Here is a 17152-nt window from a genome sequence, read left to right on the forward strand (position 1 = left end):
TTCTATCTCTTACATGGCAATTAAAATTATTGAAATACCCTTATATATTAATTAAATGGATTTTGATTTGTTTGAAAAGTAACTATCAATTTTCAATGTTACCCCTTGAAAGGTTTAAAACATAAATAGAGAGAGTGCAATGGGAATTTGATGAATGACATGCACACCCTTTGTTACTTGAAAAATTGATAAATTATCAGTTCAATAGTTGTAATGGCATTTCATTAAATTTTCAAGTGTAACAAAATATATTTCAAAGTGTCATAAGAGCCATTGGCTATACAAAAAGTAACGGGGTTGCAATCCTATTGGACTAATATTTTGTACATATCTAAATCTGTGCTGTGTCTCAAAAACAAAAAAAAAAAAAAAGATGACACAGTCCTCTATGCTATGCACTATATGTATCCTAGCCTTCATGTACATTTGCTTGATGAAAGTCACCATGTACACCTATCAAAATATTCTTATAACTAACCTACATTGAAGAAACAATTTGCATCTAATTTTAAACACAAATTGCATTCCTCAATACAACCAAAAAGCATTTAAATGTACTAAAGCTCCCAATGTACAACCTGATATCAAAATCCTTAACTATTTATTAAAATATTACTGAACTTGATACTGTGGACTTGCTGCAGTGGCTATGGCTGAGAAAACCAAAGAACTCGGGTCACAATGGGTTGGGATGATGAGCCTTGAAGTTAGGATGAAGAAGTTCCCTAATTAATTGGACAATAGACAAACAGTAAAAATGAATATAAACATGCATACAAAATAGTTCTTTAACAAAAAAAATGCAGACAATATAATTTCCAACATATAAAAATACCTGTGCATTTTCCTGGAGCAAGTTCCTTTTATCAAACAAAGTGACAAAAATTAATACACAAAGCCAAAAAAATAATTTATTTATCATCTTGACCCAAAAAAAAAAAAAAAAACCCACACAACCTCTTCTTTTTTCTGGGCATCAACTGTTGGATGTTCCTAAGTAAAAAACACACACACAATTAGCTTCTAAAAAATATCAAATCAAATTTTCAGTCATTTCCCAAAAATAACTTTAAGAGAAGAGATATTATACATGGACATTTATAAGGCTTCCTTCACCTCTAGCAGTACCCTTAAATGAAGCAAAGGAAATAAATTAATAATCTTTGGAAAAACACACCAGAATTTTCTTTTCATCAATAAAGAAAATGTAATCAATGTACAAAGTAATGAAAAATATAACTTTAAAAAAAAAAAAAAAACAAGTTATCCAAAAATAAGGAAATTCTTACATCTGATTTTTTCTTCTTCTTTGCATGTGAAGGAACATTTGGACATGTCCTCTTGTTATGACCTATGGCTTTGCAAACCCCACACCTTAAAACATATGATCTTTTATGTGAGGCTAGCTCATCGGACTCCGTTCTCCTTGCAAGTTTGGATCTGCCAGGCTTCCTTTTGTTTGCAGGGGGATGGACTTTGTCACCTTTTATTTGTGGCCAGGATGATTCATCAGGTATTGGATGAATCTTCCCTGCATAGGTCAACATATATGCTTCCTTTGACAAGCAACTGGCCACGTATGGAATAAGGCTGACCCCCAAGTGAGTGATACATGCCATGGCATGTTTGCAGGGAATTCCATATATTTGCCAGACTCCACAATCACATATGGCCTTGCTGAAATCCACCAAAACTGTCACAGGTTGCAAGAATCGATAAATAATTAGAAAATGAAAGAAAAATTTACATAATTAAAAAAAAATGTAATTAATACCTGTAACAGGTTCATGCAAAACCTCAAACTCTGAATTTCCAACATGAATAACCTGAATGTGCCTCCCTTCCCTTTGGAATTTGTTGACCTTAGCTCGAACTGATGGGGGAAGATCTGTTAGCCAGTCCTTAGCTTTTTGTTCCCTTTTGCTAAACTTTTTCATTACTTTTGTCCTCAAGCTTTCAACCAATTGCAGAATTGGTTTGTTCCTAATACTATCAATCTGACTATTAAACGATTCTGTAAGGTTGTTAGTTACATGATCTACTTTAACATCAGTCCCAAATGCATGCTTGCTCCAATTATCCACTGGAATGTCCTTCAACCAAGTATATGCACCCAAATCAACCGCCTTGATACCCTCCATTGCAACATTAAAATCCTTAATATTTGTTGACCTAGATGCTGCCCAAAACAAGTTCCTGACCTTAACATCAGGAAAATAAGACTTGAAGTTGGCAAAGATATGCCTTGCACAATATCGATTGAAGGCATTTGAGAAAACCTCACTAATTGCCTTCAACAAACCCTTCTGTCTATCAGACATGAAACAAATCCTTCTTGTTTCGTGGACTCCTATGTACTCACTTATCAAATTGAGAAACTAAATCCAACTGTCATAGTTTTCCCCTTCACACACAGAAAAAGCCAATGGGAAAATGCTGTTATTTGCATCCACACCCACTGCAGTTAACAACACTCTACTAAATTGCCCCTTAAGATGGCAACCATCTACCCCAATAAATGGCCTACAGCCCTTTAAAAAGCCATCATTTTGTGCTAGAAAACTCAAAAAGAACCATTGAAAAACAGGGTTCTCGGATATGTAATTCCTATGGTACTTGATTTGTACTATAGTATCCGGGTTCTTGCACAATAAAATATTTCCATAACCATAGAGCTTAGAGTAACTTGCTACGTGATCCCCACCTAACCTTTCTAATACCCTGTTTTTTGCTCTATACAGCTTAGCATTTGAAACATGAACTCCAATCATCTCTCTAACTTCCTTTTTCAGCTCCTTAATTTTCATACCAGGATTGCATATAACTTTATCCTCTATTTTTCTAGAAAGCCACTCACAAGTGACCATGGGATTCTTAGACAGCATTGTACAAGAATAATCCTCCCGAAGTATTTTTATTTGAAATGTAATATTATCAGCCATGAGGGATGCATGAACCCTCCAACCACAGCCCATAGCTGCACACTCACAAGTAACCCTATTCTTCTCATTTTTCACTCTATAAATATTAAACCCCTCTTGTATGCTATACTTAATAAGGACCTTTCTAAACTTAGCAGCACACTCAAAAGTTTATCTTATTTACAAATGATGTTTTCCATTTGGTAAAGGCTTATACAGGTTCCTCTTCATCAATCTAGACAGCTTTGCTAATGTACTTTCATCCTTTTCATGACTACCAAATTGACCATCCTCATAGTTTGAGTCTTCCCCTTGCCACTCGTTATCATCCTCATCATTTATTTCCACTTCATTACTATCAAATTCAGGTTTTCTTTTTGTTTGGGGTTGGGACTGAGGTTTTGCTTGTGGGGGAGGAGTAGAAACTTGACTAATAGGGGAGTTTGGTTGAGGTTGATGTTTAGGTTCAGGTTCAGGTTGAGGTGGGTCTGATTCTATAGAGTCCATAACCTCAGGTTCCATCTCAGCCACGGGTAACATATTGCAATGGAAGTGGATAATACTGATATTCTGTTCACTAAATTCTTGGAACAATTCTAGCAAATCCTGTTCATTATTTACATGGAACCAAGCCCCTCTTGTCCAGGGTAACTTAATCTTAGCACTCATTAAGGGCTTTTCCCCTAAAACCAACTTTTCATTACATGTAATGAACTTTACATTGTCATACAGACACACAAAACTAAATCGGTCCTCATCTACCTCAAAAGACTCAAATTGTTGCCCAAAACAATGAATAACTATTTCAAAAACCATGACTATGTCAAATCAAATAAAAACAAACAATTCAGTTTTAGTTCTAGCAATCATATACACAACAACAATTATTCAAACACAAACACAAAAATGCTTGAAAAAACAAATTAAAAGGATTCTCAAACCAAAAAAAAAAAGAAAAAAAGAAAAGTACCTGAGAAGTGAGGAAAAAAGGAGATCAAAGATGAAACGGCAAGATCAAAAGGTGTCCAAATAAAGAGAATACAATGGCCTGTGAACAAAATCCACCCCCTCTTAGTATCAATGTCTTCATAGTACAGCAACTAACTGAGTACTGAACACTTTGTTCAGCTTAAATGGCAAACATTTTCCTAAACATCTTTAAACCCATGATCAAATCCCCATAACCCATATAAGTAACAAAACCCACACATATAGAAACAAGAAATTCTTATAGAAGAAAAACAGGCCAAATGCAACCACAAAAGATTAAGGACAAAAACAAAACCATAGAAAAATAATGATGTAGTAAGCAGTAAGTTTCAAATGACAGAGATAATCAAAAACCCACTTTTAAGAAAACAAAAAAAAACCTCGGAGATCGAAACTCTTGAGAAAGAGAAAGAAAGAAAACGAAAGCTATTAAAATGTAGCAGAAAACAGAGAATAAAAATGGCATTTGGCACGTTTAATGCTTTTTGGGTTATTTATTGAAACTAAATTTGGCACATTTTCGAAAAAGTTTATATTGAAACTAAATTGAAAGAGCTGATTGCCTCACACATATCACAGAAATGAGAAGGCATAGTAACGTGCCAAAAGTATCATTGTTACGTATAATCGGAAAAATACCATACCATCTTTCAACACAAATGGCAAAACTTAGTACTCACTTTCCTTTCTTTTGCATTTTAATGTAAAAGAAAAATTAAAAAAACTCACAATTTAGTACAAACCCATAAAAGAAAAGAACATGATACATCCAGTTTCAAAAGGGTTTTCAACCAATCAGATCCTCTTTTAACTCAGTAAAGTTTTCTTTATTTTTCCTTTTTTAAATTGAGCGTAAATAGCAAACACATACCTAATCCATCATCTTCTTCTGCTTCTTTCTCTCTCTCTTTCAATATACTTATTGTCCTTCAGTTCCAATTTTCTGCTTTGTAGTTGGGTAAAGAAAATCAAAATATGACAAAGCCAAAGAAATGGATTAGAGAGAGAGAAATGGAGAGAGAAGCGAAGGAAGAGAAGAGAAGAGAATGGAACCTGGACTCCAAGAACTGAGATTTGCTTGAGATTCGTCCGTCGAATAAATGAGATTCGAAACCCCTGTCAGGCATGAAGGTGAAAACCCCTATTCTGTATGAAGGTGAATCTGGCTCGGTGGAGGTGAAACCTAAAAACAATGGAAAAAATCTTTTTCATGTTTTTTTTTTAAAAAAAAAATTGTTTTTTAGAATAGCTGTTAAATGACTATTATACCCCTCATTCGTTAATTTTAACATCAATTTGATAATCTCAGAGATTGATTTGTAATTACTACATACATCTGGGTATTTTTTATAATTAAGAAAAACTAGAAAGGGGTACAGTGTAATTAATCCTGATTTTAATTATACCTGTAGTTAATTATACGCCCTGTCTGCCTAATGGCAGAGGCTACCTCTCAAAAGGATGTGAGGAATCTCATCATCAACCTCGGGCTAATATGGAGTACAGATTATCATGTTTTAGTGTTGAGGACTCCTTCTCAACAAGGGCAGGGTGTATAAATTTTTTTCACAACAATATTCCATCTGTTTGATTTCACTCAAATTACACCCACCATATTCATTAGCTGCTTCCTTAAGAACCTGAATTCTATCACAACCAATTCGATCATCAATTGAAGACCTTCCTATGCCTTTGCCTCATGCCTCAAGCTTTAAGGTGGGAAGAGAACTAAAAGATGTGGATAAGCTTGAGAAAAAACAAATTAGGATCAAATTGTTTGTAGAGATGAAATAAATCAGATCGTGAGGTTGAAGAAGGCCTCGACCTAGTGCATTTTTGCCTTTTTGTTCTTTTTTTTTTTTTTTTTTTTTTGGTTTTTCTTCAATTACTAAAGGGTTCTGCTAATAAAGGAAAGAAAATAAAAAAGTATAACAGGTAACTCTTCTAATAGGGTAAATAATTTGTGAGCAAAATTATTGAAACTGAAGGGATGGATATGAGACATGGGCATATTTGTGATTTGGATTTTTAGGCCCATTACCCACATAAATCGGGTTGAAACGTCAGATGCCCAACCCACTTAAGCATGTTTTGTTTGGCCCTTATATATCCATTATACCCTTTTTCTTCTTCACTCGACTTCACCCCGTGGTCACCAATTGTCGATTCGAATGAGCCATGAAAGTTGAATCGAATCCCAACAACATTGAGCCTTCACAGCCTTTGAGAAACCTCTAGCCACTGTCAAACGATCCGAAAACATGATTGCTGCAATCTCATAGCCACAGCAATGAAGTCCTGATCATAACGAGGTCACCACCATTGCTGACGTGAAAATCCTCATCCACCTTCGTTGAGATGGAGAAAATTGAGTAATCTTGAAAAGCACCAGCCGAGAATTGTTTACGAGTTATAAGGTACTTTTTGGAATTTTTTCCCAATAAGTGACTGGTGAGATTACTGGTCGTCTATTCGAGAATCATATACAATTCAAATATTTTGCAACTTACCGAATGCTCCTTGAGAATTTATTTTTTTATTTTTTTTACTTCTTGTTGTTTTGTAAGTTGAAGGTATGCTTGGGTGAGCAAAGAAAATAAATGTGATTTTATTTGAATAGTGAGAGTGACTTTGTTTTATGTCCATCAGCATAAACATCTTCAATCTTTTGTTGTGTTACAAATTTTTCCTGAAAATACTTATTTTTTCTTTTTAAATTTTTTCTGCATTATTGTTGTGGTATTGAATTTTATAAAGCTGTCAGTATTTGAATACAATTGGCATGTTTTCATTCCCAAAAAGGAGAAAGAAAAAAAGGCAAGTGGCTGTTATGAAGATTTTAAATAGATATTTAACTAGCCTTTTTTTTGAGTTCTCTCAGGTTGTGCTAGATAAGTTGTTTGAACTCAAACAATATCATTGATTATAACACTAGGTATGTTGTTGTTTCTCCTTTTGCTCCATCAATATATATGCCTATACTTCCATTTTTTATGTATATAAATAAAAATAAATCTACAGATGAAATGTGTGTTCAAATTATTGCTTTCCATTGCAAATTAAGTATGAATTTGATGAAATCTTTATGACCATATTATTCCAAACGTACGTATATGGCTTACTAAAAGATTAAATATTTGTTTGTGCAAAACCTCCTTTGTATCTCTCTCCATTTGGTTGTGACATAAGTCACCTTAGTATACAGGTCTATCTATTTCTTCCCTTAGTATCTGTAACACAACTAATTCTAGCAGGTAGAATCATGAGTGAGATATTAGATGAAGGAATTGCAAATCTTAAATATATTCATTCGTTGCTTCTGTATCATTTATGGTTGAAAACATTATTTTCTATGTTTCCTTAATTTTGCCTTGATTTAGTGAATTGTTGCTTAAACATATTGATTTATGTTGAGATTTGCTTTTGATTTATGCTGTTCTCTGTACTAATTAGTGGAAGAATAAATAAAGAAAGCAATGTAGCAACATCCTGTCTTGTTCAAAAATCAAAATACACTTTGGCAGCATATAAACTTACAATAAATTTTAAGCAAAAATATGACAACAATACATTTATATTAGAAACAAAGTGACAAGATTGGTAATAATGTATAATTGATTATTGCTTATAAAGCTATTAGTTTACATTACTGGTTCTCAACAACTACAAATAAGATTGTACTGTACTCCCTTTATTACAAATACACATCTCTTTAACAAAACTGAGTTTTCAACTGGCAATTAGCAGCCCCTTAGTGGTTTTTGGAAAATCAATTCTGATGGTGCTTTCAAGATGGATGTTAATAATTTTGATAGAGGAGTTGTTATTAACTTATTAGAAATGATAAAGGAGAGCTATTGTGGGCTTTGGCAAAAATAGCTGTCAAGCAAACCTCTCATTTGATAGTTAAGCTTTTGGCGATCAAAAAAGCTTGTAAGTTTGCGTGGAGTGCAGTTAGCAATGTTGGTGTTATATAATTGGATACTAAACAACCAGCATCATTGATCCATGCTGCTCAAGAATCATCATTGATAGATTACATAAAATTTTAATGAATGTGTTCATGTCTACATATCGCAATATGAAAGGTTAAATTTTTTTAACATAAACGTAATATAAAATAACATAAATATAGTTCAACACGGCAAATTACCAGATCTTAAAAAAAATATAAAAATAAAAATCTTCCATTAAATACCTATTTGAGTGGGCAATGAGCCCAACTCCACTCTGCTTTTCCCGAATGTCCGATGGCCTAATGCATATCCAAGTGGACCAAGGAGTCTTAAGCGGTGGCATTAGATCAGTGGCCCAGATGGGAATTGTGAGACGACATAGATGGGCTTGATTGAAATAGTGGACAGACATCCTCAAACAAAATTTGTTGCAATTCCAATGAAATTCCAATTTGTAAAAATGATAAGCCGCGTAAGGACTATGAAGAGTATGTTTATAAAAATTGCTGATGTGATTCAAATTTTATTTTTAAAAGTTTTTTAAGACATTCTCAATTTTTTTTTAAAAAAATTACTTATTAGAAAAATGAATTTGATAGAATTAATTAATAATCATAAGTACTAAATCGATTATCATTAGAAAATAAGTTAAAAGATAAATATATGTTTATACCGTTTAAATTTGAAAAAAATATCAATTATATTATATAATATTGAATAATTCATATTGACCGTAAAAGAAACTCTCACAGGTTGAAAGAGCAAAGGCAAAACAAAACAAGACAAGGTGAATGACGTGGACGGTGAGCCTAGGAGGAAGGGCAAAGGCCCAGAAAAGGGCAAAACAAAAAGAAAGGAGAGTCGGCCACTCACCACGTGATGCCAGACCCACCCAGAGCCACTACCTCTCAATTCTGACACCAAACCAACCTTTTCCCAGCTGTCTCCTTGACGTCACTTTCTTCACTCTTCCCACTGTGCACGCTTGCCCACATTTATTCTCCCATTCGCATTTCACACCGCTACCCCACCCTCCCATATTATATTATATATTTTTCTGTTCGGTGATTATTTTATTCGTAGTATTAAAAATAATTTTTGAAAAATTACGTATTATTTTTGCTGTCATAAAAATGTGAAAATCTTTATGCATTCCATCGTCGTCGACACGAAAAAGAAAAAATATAAATATCTCTGCAATGGCTGGCTTGCCAATCACCAAATATAATTTTGGATTCATTAACCTAGTTATATATATTTATACGATGCTGAAGTCTAATGCAGATCTTTGTCCAGCCATAGGAGTATGACTTCCCATGAAAGGAAAACCAAACAAGACAGATCCAATGACAGGAAATTAAGGACCAACCATGTTTTCAAATACGTGCCTCAAATCTCCGTCTCCATGCAATATTATATATATATATATATATATATATGTATGTATGAAATGAAGGCTGCTCAATAACTTAATACCCCTACCCTACTCTACCTATTAAAAAAATCGTAGTCTAATTTACCCAAAAAAAAAAAAAAAATCGTAGTCTATCTTACCATGTATGAACATGGAATGTGTACATATATACTATACCTAAGACGGAGGATCCTTTCACATAAATCACCAAAAATAAAATAATAATTATAATAATTGAAAAAAAAAAAAAAAGCAATTGCATTTCTACCATAACAATGTTCTTATCTCCAGGTTCACTGCTGATGCTACAGTCTATAGATACTATTCTCTCCTGCCTCACGTACCATCATAATCGTACAATCTCTCTCTTTTTCCTTCTCATCTTCGTAAAATTATTTATAATTTTTTCTTGAACCATATTAAAAAAAAAATAAATATATATATATATATATAGAGAGAGCAAGCTCTGGATTGCTCATGTATAGTTCCAAGGAAGGTTGTTGGTCTAGTAACACCTTGAGCAACTTTATTAAATATCAATCAATATAATATATAAATGGACAACCGAAAAATTGTTGCTCTTTCATTCAACAGATCCACAATGTCATGAAGATTTCCCAAACACCTGCGACCATCTTGTTTATTTAAACCTGAAACTAAAGTTTTGCACCAAATGTACGGTAAAACAGACAGCTAGCTACGCAGAAAACCCCTGACCACACAACTTCGAGAAAGATGGAAAATACGCCTACTGGAGTCCTTCAACCTCGCTTATAATTTGCTACAACTTGCCTTGGCTTCTCTCAACTATCTGCATGGCGTTTTCATTAAAAAGGGTTTAGAATTTAAGCAGAATTTGCAAGAAACATTCCAACAATGAAACTCACCATGTACGGACCGTGAACTTGTTGAAGAGAAGTCGGACGAATTCATTGGAATAGATATTGAAAGCTGAGTTGTGGAGAATGAGGTCTGGTTCGACCTCTCGTCCTCAAGACCAGACCAAGACTCCCTGCTTTTAGGCCACTCGTCGAAGAAAGGTCGGAGAGATTGCCCTTCCTGTTTCACAGTGTCCCCCGAGGAAAATTCCCCGCTGAAAAATGAATGTTGAGGATATTCATTCTGCAAGATGGAGTTTTCACCTGACTTTGATGCTGGAAACGTAGCAACTCTGGATGACATCAGAGGCCATGTGTTGTCCAGTGATGAGTCCATATGAAGGCTCCTGTTGCTTCCAGAAGCGTCAGAGAAGAAACTATGCTCGCCGACCCCAGGCTTAGGTCCTTGGATATACCTGTCAAAAGGTGCATGTATTTCAATTAGATGTGGTGTATTATAGTTTATCATAGTGATAAAATCGAATTATATGTAGCCGTGAGGTATGCTTTCTTGAATTAAAAAAAATTCTTTCATCGTGTATTTATATGCCATCTGAACGTCCACCTAAAATATGCTAAATCATTTTCCAAAACTACTACATTCACAACATCTGTGGCAAGCAACTATTGATGATCTCACAACGCTGAGGCATGAGCATTCAAACGCTGTAAGTTGCAAATTAATGGATGAACTGAGAAGGCATAGTTTCATAAAAACACATATGCATTAAAACAACAATAACTGCTACCTCTCCAAATATTTAAAGTACAAGCTTTTCAATTTCATTTCATGAATCTATCCAAAACACCTTTATATTAGATGCTATAATTACCAGTTCATTATTGCGTCAGCAAATATGTAACTGAAAAAACACATTATAGGACAGATTCAACAGTTCATGTAGCAGAATATATTTATAGGTGAAGTCAGACGAAAATTATCAAAAATATGAAAACAAATAGCAAATACTATTAAGTCAAAGAAGAATAGCCTCAATCAATTATATATTCAATGACCGCCAAAGGAAAACAAAAGATGCTAGGCGATACATATTCTCAAATAACAAGCACATGTACAAATTTGTGTGCATCGGCATATAGGCATAATTAATGCACATAAACATATATCCATCCCTATACACAACAACCCACGAAAGTCAAAAACAATAAAATATAACGCATTTACAAGCTTGATCTCAAGATCTTTAGGGGATTATTGAGAATATATGCAGCCAAAATTCTAAATACGCTTCCTTCAAGTCACATGTTAAAGAAAATTTACGACTCCCACTTGCTTAAAGTAAAAAGAATGCAAGCAGTTCATCCTTTTGATATAAAAATACTTCAAGACTGAGCGAGCCCAGCCATCCCCTATTACCCCATTAACAGACTCCATATATTCGGCAAGATGCTCTAATATGCTCAACACAATCCGTAACACAAGTCAAATCACTGCTATTAATTTAACAGAAGCACAAAGTAATGGAGCCAGCATAGAGGATGACAGACCACCGTCTGCAAAGACAACTTTAACAAGTATACTTATGAGCATGGGGGTCCCAAAGCCGGAGCCTTACACAAAAACAAAAAGTCCATGCTATATAATGATCAGGGATAATTTTAGCCTTTGATATTACACTTAACAACAAAATTCTTTGACGGATCTAAAGAAACACTAGATTTGGCAACAATTTTAACATTTAAAGCTTTCTATGTGCTAATATCAGACCTGAACATCTTCAAATACCAAAAATAGGACAAGCAAATGGTAAAGCTTCTTTGGTATAATAATAATAAACTAATCAGCTTATGAAGACGTATAAAAAATGTCTATAAAATGCTACATTTGATCTCCAGAATACTAAATATTAAGAAGTAATATTTATTCAACTCTTTATGGTTGTCTTAAAGTCCACCAAAATTCATAAAGAAACTGACACATCCTTTCCTAAACAGATTTAGTGCATTCTTTAACACACCAACCCTGCAGAACCTAAAGCCTACTGTTCTAATCCTTCCCTTAAAGGCCATTATATATTTCCTGTCATTTGCATGTCCAGGACTATTTCTAATGTCGTCAGATTTCTGCAACAAATTTTGCAGAGAAAAACAAAAAGCAAGAAAAAAACCAAAAAGAAGACTGTCAAACACCAAAATGCACGATGACGATGTAACAGAATGCAACAACTATCCGTATGGACATCGTATGGCCCATAACCCTGGATCAGACAGAAATTAAAAAGTTTCTGTAAGAAATCCAATAGCCAGATGGCAGACGTCCCCTTTTTTTCTCCCACCACAAAATGTCAACGATATGGGCCCAAGTAACACTAAGATCATGTGACAATTTTAACAGCTATGCATCCATAATTCATATGACAGAGTAATTTGTTTACCACAAAATATTCTAAGAAAGAAGACACGATCAACAACATGTGGAAAGTCAATTACCACATATTCCTTTGGACACATCAAATTTCAGAAATAACTCCTATGTTCTCTATTTGTTATGTTTCCAAGTAATGAGAAATTTCACTTGATTCATCCTGTGCTCGCATTTGCTAGTTATGTAATCTTCATTTCTATAGAAGCATCTTCTCAGCAGGAAAGTGGCTGCATAAAATGGGGAAGATGCCATACCTATAATCTTTGTTTGGGATTCCATAAGGAATGGAGTCCATATGATAATGTGATTGAGTGGCAACCCCAGCACCTGTGCCCTGGGTATTACCAAGGGCACTTAATGGAAGGCTCTGGAAACTCCCAGTTCCACCACTGCTTCCGGTGACAGTCAGTGATGTCACAGTGGATGATGACTGTGTCATAGTTTGTGATTCCACAGGCTTTCTTGAACGGTTGCGGCCACGGTGCATGTGGCGCTCACAGTACTTGGAGTCCGGGTAAGCATCTTTGGAGCATCTCCACTTCTTGCCGTCAGTCCTCCTGCATCGACCCGGTTCCGGGTCCACCTTCTTCCCATAGAAGGAACAATAACCCACTGCAAAATTTTATACACATGAAGTGATTTGCACATTACATGGCCAGCAATAACATATTACTGCTACTGGTAATTATTTTCTACAATAACAGGTGAAAAATTTCTCGGCCCCAATAAATCTCCTGACAGGATATGAACTTGAAAAAAACCGAATGAAGTCTAACTTAATTTATCATCAAGGCTTCACCCAATTGTGTTTTGAAGTCAATTAATTAGAGAAAGTCAAAAAGTTTATAAAAGAATCTTTCTTTAGCCTGAAAAAATGCGTTTAAGAAGAGTAAGTTTCTTCCTTTCATGATGACCATCATCGCCTGATAAATCCAAAAGAAAATCAAATCTAAAATGCCTGTAAATGCTTATCATATAGAACCAAACCACATCCATGCCTTGAGAAAAAAATGCAAAAAACGCGTTTTTGCATCATAAACTTTTGAAGGAACCCAGGAGAAAAAAGAAGGTGAAATCAAATCACTACTAGCAAGTTGCAAGCAGAAAGCAATCAATCCCTCAATCTGAAAGTTTGAGAGAGAGAAAGAGAGAAACAGAGGGGCTTACTGCTGGGATGGTGGAAGAATCTATGAGAAATTGACTCAAAGCTCTTCTGTATGGGAAGCACAAGATCAGGAGGCACAGGCAGACCTGCCATCATGTACTTGAAGATCAGATATTGGTGCTCCAGCTCTTGCCACTGAGACACAGTGAAAGGCGACCTCATCCCGGTTTCCCCACCGCCGCCACCACTCCCAGTGTTCATTTCCACCACCACCACCACTTCTTGTACTACTGGATGCAACTATTACTATTAGTCACCCCCACTACAACACTTTCCCAGTTGATCCCGCTACACCCAGAAGCTCACAAATAGCCACATACAGAAATAAGCCACAGTAGTTAGATCAGGCAGAGTCCCAAACATTTTGGTTTGGTTTGGTATGGTTGCTCTCAGTCTTAGCGTGTCTGCGTTGGGAAAGGGGGGCAGCGTCTCTGTTAAAGAAGAAGCCCAGGGCCACGATTTGGTCTCGTTTTATTGAGGGAAGCATATTTAAGCTTTTGCTTAATTATTTGGGTAAGTTTTGCGTCATTAACGATGCTTCATTAAAAAAGGTGGTGATGGTATCTGAAAGACAATAACTCCCCAAGTCCCAAGTGGGTTTTTGGGTTTGGGTCTGGTTTGGTTACTTGGAGTTGGGACAGAGTTTTGTGTTTTGTGAATTTTCCTGCGCCACCACTAGGAAAGGTTATGTGTTTTCTAAGTTTTGGTCAACCCCCATGTACTGTGACCCGTTTGGGATCCGTCGGCGTAATGTATTTGAATGGGATTGGACCCATCACCAAGTTAAGTAGGTGGCAATGCAGGAGATTATTTAAGTTGGACCTCATCGCTCAATGTATCCACACATTTGAAAAATAATAAATAACAAATAAAAAGTTGTCTCTTGTTCGAATGTACTCTGTCAAAAGCTTGGGGGTGGATTCCATCTTTTGGAACAGAAAGAATGATTATACCATAATAGTAATGTATTTTCACTTGCTTCTTTTAAGTAGAATCTAATTAAAAATAATAATTTATACTATTTGCCACCTATAGTGATTAATGGCAAGGATTGTTAATTATTACCACAAAGCAAGGATTATTAATCACAATTTCAAAATCGATTTATATTGGGAAGATATAAATATATATAATTTTGGAAAAGAGAAAGAAAGAATGAAATATAAAATTAACAAAATATAATAATAAATAGCTTCTTTTTTTTTTTTTTTTTTGGCTTGATGGATGGAGATCTTCCTAAGTAACCAGTTTGATTAATAATACAATCTTACTTCATCTTCAAAAAGTAAACTGTTACTTCTTTTTACTTATATATTTCTCGATTAGCATTTAAAAATAAATAAATAAATACACATCCACGAGTGATTTTGTGTCGAAGTCCTTTTTACTTGTTGGTAATTGATTTTGTGTCGAAGTTGGCGGCAGCAATAGCATCCGTGGAGCCGCGTCTATGATTTGTCTCCTGGCGCACCCGCTGCTACTCCTTTACCTGACAGCAACTGCACGTGATGGGCTGGACTGAGACCGGCCATCATAGGCCCAAATCATGGTTACCCGGAACCTCCTATTGCCGGTAACGCACGTATAATATGGAACCGGTTGGTGGCTGCCGGAATACAGGTGACATTCGGTTAGGGGTCCACACGGGAAGGGGAAGATATTACCAAAAAAAAAAAGGCAAAAGGTAAAATGAGAAAAGAGGGGCCCAGAGTTAGCTTTTCCCACTTTTGGGGTTTTGCATCATTGTAATTCGTAACAGTGGTATGGGAGTGGGACTACTGGGCTGGGTGGTGGCCGTTCATTAAAGTCCATGGACCACATTTATACATACATATCATTTACATTTGTCTTGAATTTAGCAACAAACACCTATCTCTGTCTAATCTAATATGTTTCACCCTTGCCCTTCTCTCTTCTCTTTAGGGTGCATTTGAAAAGTGTTAGGTTTATGGGGGAAAACCGATTTAGGGGGTTTAATTTTTAAAAATTAGTTTTCTGAAATTTTAATTTTTTAAAAATTAAAATTTTCAATTATTAATAATAAAAAATTTAAGACATATAACTAGTTAAATTAATTTGTATTTTGAATTTGAGAATAAATTTGTCTTTAATAAAATATACAAAGTAAGTTTTCAAATCTTAGAATGACATTTTTTTTTATGAATTACTTTTCATACTATATTCTATAAATTTGATTTTTATGGGCCAACATTTTTTTACTTTTAGAAACTTCATTAATACTATAAAAAGCTCATATTTTTTTTTAATGAAATTCAAATTCTCACCAACTCTAAATAGCCTTAGACTTAAAATATGTTCTCAACTTAGCTTAAACTTACCCTTCATCCACCACCATCAATAATAATAATAATAACTATTTTATATTAATTATAACATGTTTCTAGATCGTCAGTTATCTATATATATAATTGACAAATCAACCTCAAACTCCTAGTTATTACCCAAAAAACCTGAAACTCCTATTTTATATGCATTTAAGATTCAAAATACAAAATGATATATTATTTTATTATTTTAAATATTTAATTATATTTATCATCTTAGAAACTCTCGTACATATCTAGATTATATATATATATATATATATATCAACTAATATAATAATCACACATTATTTATTAAATTATTCGATAAAATTGTTGGTAATTATAAATAATTTTAATCCCAAACACAACATAAATGAAACAGGAAACAGCTAATTACTAACAAAAGAAAAAAATTGTAAAAGGAAACAGCTAGCGCGAATTGACCATACAGCAACGATACCCGTGTCACTATCCACTCCATCAGCCCTTGACCCACAGCCACCGATTATCACTTCGACTATATGTGAAAAATAAAAAAAAAATGAATCCAATGATCAACTGAAATTATTGTTTATATTTTGCTTCAATTATGGATGGGGTGGAAATTAATTGAATGTACGAAAGAGAAACACAAATGTATACGTATAGTTTTTCATTAATGGCAGAGTAAGCAGATGCATATCCAAGAGATGTTCTAGTCCAAATTAAGAGAGGCTGTGGACCCACTGTCGCATGCTTCTGGTGGCGTCGCGTTTGAGATCGGAGAAAACTAACAAACAGTTAATATCATTCTACCCTCTAAGAAAAAGTAATTGATATATATAGTTGAGATTGGAGTCTTGAAAAGCCTTTCAGTTTTTATATCTATGAGTTTAGGAGTTGAATTTTAAATTTGGATAAGCTTTAGTTTCAGCTTTTATATCTATGAATTTAGGAGTTGAATTTTAAATTTGGATAAGCTTTAGTATTGTTTTGGATAATTTCATATTGTAATACTATATTGGTGCAGAAAATATTTTTTTATTCATTAATACTACAAAAAAATATTTTTTTATTCACTAACACTACTAGGAAATATTTTTTTATTCACAAAAAAAATACAGAGAATTCAATTT

The 17152-nt window shown here is 34.4% G+C and overlaps 2 protein-coding genes and 1 long non-coding RNA gene across 4 annotated transcripts; 1 reads left to right on the forward strand and 2 right to left on the reverse strand.

Moving 5' to 3' along the window:
- Positions 1 to 199: 199 nt before the first annotated feature.
- LOC107414690 (uncharacterized) lies at positions 200 to 2332 on the reverse strand. The gene is made up of 6 exons (XM_060819917.1): positions 1775 to 2332; positions 1290 to 1693; positions 1091 to 1129; positions 958 to 993; positions 836 to 860; positions 200 to 725 (listed from the first exon to the last, which is right to left on the reverse strand). Exons 1-6 carry the CDS (start codon positions 2319 to 2321, stop codon positions 613 to 615), a joined length of 1164 nt encoding a protein of 387 aa, XP_060675900.1. The 5' UTR covers positions 2322 to 2332; the 3' UTR covers positions 200 to 612.
- Positions 2333 to 5328: 2996 nt separating this feature from the next.
- On the forward strand, positions 5329 to 7309 carry LOC132804918 (uncharacterized). The gene is made up of 2 exons (XR_009640113.1): positions 5329 to 6328; positions 6793 to 7309. It is a non-coding gene; the product is annotated as an uncharacterized LOC132804918 (long non-coding RNA).
- A 2488-nt stretch (positions 7310 to 9797) lies between these two features.
- LOC107414720 (growth-regulating factor 4) lies at positions 9798 to 14488 on the reverse strand. Of its 2 annotated transcripts, none has more exons than XM_048469427.2 (4): positions 13713 to 14488; positions 12800 to 13157; positions 10180 to 10575; positions 9798 to 10092 (listed from the first exon to the last, which is right to left on the reverse strand). In XM_048469427.2, the coding sequence occupies exons 1-4, from the start codon at positions 13909 to 13911 to the stop codon at positions 10089 to 10091; spliced, it is 957 nt and encodes a 318-aa protein (XP_048325384.2). In that variant the 5' UTR covers positions 13912 to 14488; the 3' UTR covers positions 9798 to 10088. The 2 variants fall into 2 exon arrangements, with proteins under 2 accessions (XP_048325384.2, XP_060675286.1); XM_060819303.1 differs by having other exon boundaries at positions 10169 to 10575; positions 13713 to 14478.
- Positions 14489 to 17152: the final 2664 nt, after the last annotated feature.

The sequence above is a fragment of the Ziziphus jujuba genome, chromosome 8 (assembly GCF_031755915.1).
Source record: "Ziziphus jujuba cultivar Dongzao chromosome 8, ASM3175591v1".
NCBI lineage: Eukaryota > Viridiplantae > Streptophyta > Magnoliopsida > Rosales > Rhamnaceae > Ziziphus > Ziziphus jujuba.